Source organism: Canis lupus, chromosome X, assembly GCF_011100685.1.
Source record: "Canis lupus familiaris isolate Mischka breed German Shepherd chromosome X, alternate assembly UU_Cfam_GSD_1.0, whole genome shotgun sequence".
Taxonomy (NCBI): Eukaryota; Metazoa; Chordata; class Mammalia; order Carnivora; family Canidae; genus Canis; species Canis lupus.
This window is the reverse complement of record NC_049260.1, coordinates 50962884-50970159: the sequence shown is the minus strand read 5'-3', so window position 1 is coordinate 50970159 and position 7276 is coordinate 50962884. Positions and strand designations below refer to the sequence as shown.

Here is a 7276-nt window from a genome sequence, read left to right as displayed (position 1 = left end):
TGCAAAAGCAATTTGTAAGAAGAAAAGCAAAGCTGGATGTATCATAATTCCAGATTTCAAGATATATTACACAGCTGTAGTAATCAAAATAGTATGGTATCGGCACAAACATAGACACATATATCAATGGAACCAGAAAGAAAACCCAGAAAAGAACCCACAACTATATGGCCAATCAATCTTTGAGAAAGCAGAAAAGAATATCCAGTGGGCAAAAGACAGTCTCTTCAAGAAATGTTGCTGGGAAAACTTGTCAGCTACATGCAAAAGAATGAAACTGGACCACTTTCTTACACCATACACAAAAATAAATTCAAAGTGGACTAAAGACCTAAATCTGAGAACTGAAACCATAAACATTCCAGAAGAAAGGACAGGCAGTAATGTCTCTGACACTGGCCATAGCAATTTTTTTCTAGATATGTCTTCTGAGGTTAGGGAAATAAAAGCAAAAATTAACTCTTGGAGCTATATCAAAATAAAAAGCTTCTGCACAGTGAAGGAAACAATCCACAAAACTAAAGGCAACCTACTGTATGGGAGAAGATATTTGCAAATGACATATCTGATAAAGGATTAGTACCCAAAATATATAAAGGACTTATATAAATCAATACCCAAAAAACAAATAATCCAATTAAAAATTGAGCACAAGAAATTAACAGACATTTCTCCAAAGAAGATAACCAGATCACCAACAGACATATGAAATGATGCTTAACATCATTCATCATGAGGGAAATGGAAATCAAAACTACAATGAGATATCACCTCACATTTGTCAGAATCGCTAAAATAAAAAACTCAAGAAACAACAAATATTGGCAAAGATGTAGAGAAGATGGAACCCTCTTGCACTGTTGGTGAGAATGTGAACTGGTGAAGCCACTGCGGAAAACATTATGGAGGTTCCTAAAAAGTTAAAAATAGAACCACCCTATGATCCAGCAATGGCACTACTGGGTATCTATCCCCCCAAAAATGCAAGGACACTGATACAAAGGGATACTTGCACCCCTATGTTTATAGCAGCATTATTTGCAATAGTCAAATTATGGAAGTAGCCCAAGTGTCCATTGACAGATGAATGGATAAAGAAGTGATGTGATACACACACACACACACACACACACACAGGAATATTATTCAGCCAGAACAAAAAATGGAATCTTGCCATTTGCAATGACATGGATAGAGCTAGGGAATATAATGCTAAGTAGGTCAGTCAGAGAAAGACAAATGCCATGTGATTTCACTTGTGTGGAATTTAATAAAATAAGCAAAGGAAAAAAAAGGAGAGAGGGGCCAACCAAGAAACAGACTCTTAGCTATAGAGAATATATTGATGGTTACCAGAGAGGAGGTGGATGGGGGAGATGGGTGAAATGGGCAATGAGCACTGGGAGATGTATGCAATTGTTGAATCATTGTATTGTATACCTGAAACTAATATAACACTATATGTTAACTATACTGCAGTCAAAATAAAATTTAAAAATTTTTAAAAAGTGTTAAAAAATAGTATGTCTTCAGAGTAGTGGTTCCCAAGTCTGTCTACACATTGGAATCATCAAATGTACTGATGCCTATATCCCACTACTACAGATTGCAATTTGATCTGAGCATGTGGTCTAGGCTTTTCAATCTTTAATATTACAATGTGCAGGGACATCTGGGTGGCTCAGCGGTTGAGCATCTGCCTTTGGCTCAGGGTGTGATCCCGGGATCAAGCTCCATGTCGAACTCCCTCCATGGAGCCTGCTTCTCCCTCTGCCTGTGTCTCTGCCTCTCTCTCTCTCTCTCTCTCTCTCTCTCTCTCTCTCTCTCTCTCTCTCTCTGTGTGTTTCTCATGAATATGTAAATAAAATCTTTAAAAATAAGAAAACTTTATTATAAAAAATCAAATAAAATTCCACTGTGCAGACAAGTTCAGGTGTTCTGGCTCAAAGGTTTGTTGTGAAGGATTTAAAGCTCACAGAATACATAGTTTGCTTTTTCCTCCAAGTGTTGATTCACCAAGAAGGAGACTGGTAAGTAAGATAATGTGCCAGGTTCAAGACAGCCTAGTAATTATCCGGGTCTCAGTTTCCTCATCTGTAAAACTGGCATAACCCCATTTAGGTTTCAAAACTAATGTGTTTTGTAAGCCATAAGGAACTTCCCAACAGCTTTTTTACATATATATAATATTTATATGTAATATATATATTATATATATATATATATATATACACACACAATCTCTCTCTCTCTCACACACACACACACACATACACACACACACACACTCCATCCTCACTTCACACTCCACTCCCCTTTTACAACAGGGCTCAAGGTAATCTTTCTTTCTGACCTTCACTGGTACTGCAATAAGTAACAGTAGTAGGAAGTTGGCAAGCCTGGAGGACTTCCTGACAAGAAGACAGGACAGAGCCTAACTATCCCAGGAGGAGTCTAGAGAACAAACCATCCCTCACAAACAACTCTAAAGTCCCAAGTGCAAGCGAGCCACAGAGCATCACATGGTCAACGCAAGGCCCACCTACACTACAACAGTTGGCCTGGAGTTGTGGAAAGGGCATAAGTGATTAAGACAGTTCTGTGCCCTCGGGTAGTTATTCTTCTTTTTCAAGTCCATTGTCCCCTTTTTAAAATGAGGATAGTTATATGCATTCTCCATAGGGCTGAAATGAGGATGAAATGAGACCAAGGATTGGAAGGTGGTCTACAGAATGGAAATTACAGTGAAGTATATTATAGCCACCCACTGATACCACGCACACAAAAAAAATCAAGTCACAGAGAAGTCTTCCTAAATTTTATTGGCACTGAAATAGAACATGGGTTGAGCATAAACCTCTCCAAAAAACAATTTTTTTAAACCCCAAAGATACACACACACAAAAAAAACCCTGAATACAAAATCTAACCTTTATCCCCAGCCTCCCTGTGGATGTGTTTATTGTCCTTAAGGCAGCTAGATTGCCCCACAATTCCAGGTTTGAATTTAGCCAGTATAGGGCATATCACCAAGATAGCATCAATATAATTCACAGCAATGCACATAAGACTCCCCAAGGTCAGGCGGGATGGAGTCATGGAGGAATCGAAGTCAAGGGCTCTGGGCTAGGGGCACTGCATGGAGGGACAGTATGAACTTTAGGGACTGAACTCTGGGGAGAAGAGAAAATAAAAAGAACAACAAAACCAAATACTAAGTACTTTAAGAATGGACTATATGACCTATGGTGACAGGTGACATCACTAATACTGAAAGTTTATTACAATAATGTTTCTGGCAAAATAGTCTTTTAAAATATAGTATATGCTTCCCAGGTATGGGGTGGTAAGGAAATGAGGCCAAAATGATCCCGCCTCAAAACTATTATCTTCTAAGAGTATGTTAGCAAGAAACACAGAAATCATTATTGAATTAGATGCCACTAGAATATATAATTCTGGTAGAGAATAAAAGAGCACACATGAAATAAAGAGGAGGAGGTTACTCTTGTGTTGAGAGAAAGAGGTTAGAGTGTAGAAGGGATCAGGTCAAAGTCTCCAATAGCTCTCTGAAGCCCAATGTGAACATTTCCCCTCTTTGGCAAGACTCCTGGATAGGGCTGGCTAGGTTTTTGGGTAACCATCCCTACCATTCTAGCTGGAGGTAATTGGGAACTAGAATGCAGAGGGGCAGATCCCAAGAAGGGAAGAACCCGGAGTAATAGTAAGGGATACCTTTGCTCATAGAGTTCACTTGAAACAAGCCTAGGTTCCCATAAGGCATGGGGGAGGATCTTCTAACCAGTCTTGCCTGAATAGAATGGCCAATAAGTTTCTAAGATGTTGGTGAAGTCTCTTGAAGGTACTGTCTCCTCCCATCTCACTGTGGGGAGAAGCTGAATTCCTGAACTCAGGGACAAGACTTCTAAGAATTGAGTTTGTAACAGGTCCAAACTGGGAGGTATAGGGAAGAATGACTGAACATCTCTTTAGCTTCCAATCATTACAAACCCTACATAACTCTAGAAGAAATGGACATTGGAAGGTCTAATCCTAGGTCAATTGACATCCTAGAGTATATACCTAGGGCCCTGCCTCCTTCCCTAAACCTTGTGCTATTCCAATTGTGCAAATCACAGGACCCTGAAAAGAAAGGCAGTTACAAGGCAGGGATGAGGGCTAGTTTTCAATCTACACCATGTTTTGGTTCTAGAGAACAGTAAATGTGGGGGTATTTCCCCAATCAAGTGGGAAGTGCCTCTGAGCAAGGGAAGTGGTCTTTTCTAAGTAAGCTAGATTAAAATGTGACAGAGAGGGAAGAGAGGGCCCAATTGGCACCATAGTAGGCCATTTATTTGCCCAAGGAAGTGAGTGAGGGCTGAGGGGCTAGGTTTGGTCCCATAGTGGCACTGAATGCTTAGCATGACTCCAGGGCTGCTCTAGTTAGTGGCTTCAGCACAGTGTGAGCTAGCAAGAGTACAGGAGTGTGGGGGCAAGGGAGAAGGGAGGGGAGTCCCTAGAGGCTGGGTGAGCATTACATGGACTCAAACTCATCAATACGCTGCTTGGTATTGCCCTGCCGGATCTGACGCAGGGTCTTGTATTTGTCTCGGCCAAGTCGCATGTTCTCAGCATGGATCATATCATTGGCAGTCTTCTTGGACTCATCACGGGCATTGGCCAGTTCTGAAGTAAGGGCCTGTGAGAGTGCAAGGGGTATGAGGTGTTAATGGCTTGCTCTTGCTTTCCCTCCCCCTATTTAACCAGATTCAATCTCTCTCTCTCTCTCTCTCTCTCTACACATAGACACACACACACACACACACACACACACACACACACACGCACGCACTTCTTCACTCCTCTCTTTCTACACAAAACACACACATTTTTGAGGGCCATTTTTAGCTCTGTTGGGACTGCAGTGAGGGAAAAGAATAAAACAAAATCTCCACAAACTTAGGGGGCCAATTGATTGGTGGTAAGTATTCTCTGAGAGTAGAAAAATGTATCAAAGATTCAGCTAGAAATTGGGTCAGGGTATTTTCTGAGTACAAGAGGTAAATGGAGCATGGGGCAAAAAAACAAAAGTAAGAGGTAGCCCAAGGTCTGATGAATAAGTGATGGACGTCTATCCATAAAACTCTTGTTAGAAAAAGGCTCCAACTCCCATACTCCATTGAGACAGGCTAACCTAACCCCCATGATGACCTAGGGAATTTGCATGGTATCTTTGAGCCTTTGCCCCTGCTGGGATACCTTCAGGTGCTTCTGCACACGTTCATTCTTCTCTGCCTCAGTGGTACGTTCCTCCTCACTGCGGTCCTTGGCCATGGCATCAGCCCGCAGGTCAGCACTGGCTTCTGCTCCATTCTCATCCTGCTCATCTTGCTCATTCTCAGCCGGCTCAGCTACATGAGGTGTACTCATAGCAGTCTTCAGCTCAGCACGGGTCTTCTCCAAGTCTTCTTGTACCATCTGAGCCTGTCCAGTAACAGAGGGCAAAAAGAACCAGCAGTCAGATCAGGCTAACTTATAGCATCCTACATGTGCATAGAATGGCCCAGCAGGAGGCAGGCACCAGGTAGACCAAGTCATTTTGTCTGCCTTTAGTTTCTGCATCTGTACAATAGGAGCAATTTACCAACTTCCCTGGTGCACTAGAGAATTCTGGGAAGTATGTGAGAAAGCCTCAGGCTCCTTCTCCCATGCTAACCTGCTGTCAAGGAAGGATGGAAGGAGTAAGGATCTCAAATCTGAAGAATCTAAGGAATCGAAACCTATGCATGTGGGACCCTTTCACATAATGCTTTTCCTCTGGGCATTGTGTCTCACCTTCTGCTGCCATTCCACAGCCTCATTTTCCTTTTTCTGTCGGGCCATCTCCAACTGGGAGATTCGAGCTGTCAACTCTGCCATTTCCAAGGCCTATGGATAAATTGGAAGGTTGTGAGATCTGAGCCTTCTGGTCCTCAGGACCCAGGATATCTTCAACCCCAGTTCCCCTGGAGAAACTGCTGTTCCACTTGCATACCATCCTGGAAGCCCTTTTACCACACCTTCTCCAGGAAGCCTGGTGGACCACTCTGATTCCCAGATCTACTATTTCTCATCAACTCCAAAACATTTCCTTATAAGTCACAGATCTGCACCTAGACAACAGACCACCTGAACACAAACACATCATCTATTTCTTCCTCATCTCTCTATCCCTCCCTCCCCCTCTCTTTCTCTCTCACATGCACTATTGCCCACTGCATATTTAGGGCCTCTGTAAAGCTATGGAGATCACCATGTCACTGCCTAAAGTGCCAGACTCTTTCCTGTTTTCCTAGAATGCTCAGGGGGCTCCACTAAGACTCCTCCCAGGACAAGTATAAGAAAGGCAGTGTAGTGTCACAAGGGAATCTAAACAAGGGACAAGCTTATGCACATCCTCACACCTTTGACATATCTCCTAGAGGAAGCTTCCCCCTGGTAATTAGGTCTTAGTTCCTACACTCAGACTCCAAACAGTAGAGGAGAAGAGCATATATCAAGGAATTTGGACATAGGTTCTAATTTTTGAGTCAAAAGAGTAAGTAAAGATGAAAGTAAAGATGTTCACCTTCCTCCCCTGAAAAATACATAGACACATAGTCTAAAAATGCATAATTGCATATGCTTTTAGAGAACAAAGCCTTCAAAGAGAGGCAAAAATGGGCTCTCATCCTACTCAGCCACATTGTGTGATCTTTAACAAGTATCTTAAACCTTCTTGAGCTCTAATTTCCTAATCTGGGCATAATATCCCACATAGCTTAATACCATAGGGTTATTGGGAGAGGAAATAAGAAAGTAAGGGAAAAGGAAAAGTTGCTAGCATAGCTTGTAACACAGAGTAGGTAGTCAATTAAATATAAGTCCCTTTCCTTTTTTCCTTCTTCCCTTTCCATTGTCAGGTCATCAGCTTGGATACCCAAGGGCTAAGAAAGTAGAAAAAAAAATAAGGGTTGGGGAAGACTGTTTGCATCCCTTTCTGGGCCACACCAGTGACTTTATAGCTTACTTCTGAATAAGTTAACTGCTGTGGGCCTGTGGACTGGTATCCTGCTAGAAGAAGCCAGCCCTGCAGGCAGGGGTAACTGAATAGGTAGACAGGGGAGAAAATTCATGTACCACAATCCTGGCCCATTTATTAGTTTTACCAGCTGTTCCTGGGTCTTCTTCTGATCTCGGGAGGCCTGCAACAGGGCTTCTTTGGCCTCTTCAGCTTCTTGACGTTCCTTGGCCAATT

At 42.2% G+C, this 7276-nt stretch overlaps 1 protein-coding gene across 3 annotated transcripts in view; it reads right to left on the bottom strand.

The window, feature by feature from the left end:
- Nucleotides 1–2803: 2803 nt before the first annotated feature.
- MSN (moesin) overlaps nt 2804–7276 on the bottom strand; it is a 66522-nt gene continuing 62049 nt past the window's right edge. For 2 of the 3 annotated variants that reach the window (XM_038587583.1, XM_038587582.1), the window contains 4 exons: nt 7188–7276; nt 5836–5928; nt 5260–5484; nt 4535–4699 (listed from right to left, as the gene is read on the bottom strand). The exon at nt 7188–7276 is cut by the window's right edge and continues 72 nt beyond it. In XM_038587583.1, coding sequence (XP_038443511.1) covers nt 4535–4699; nt 5260–5484; nt 5836–5928; nt 7188–7276 — 572 coding nt within the window. Of the gene's footprint in view, nt 4700–5259; nt 5485–5835; nt 5929–7187 lie in introns of all 3 variants that reach the window. The other variant, XM_038587581.1, reaches the window with a different exon arrangement.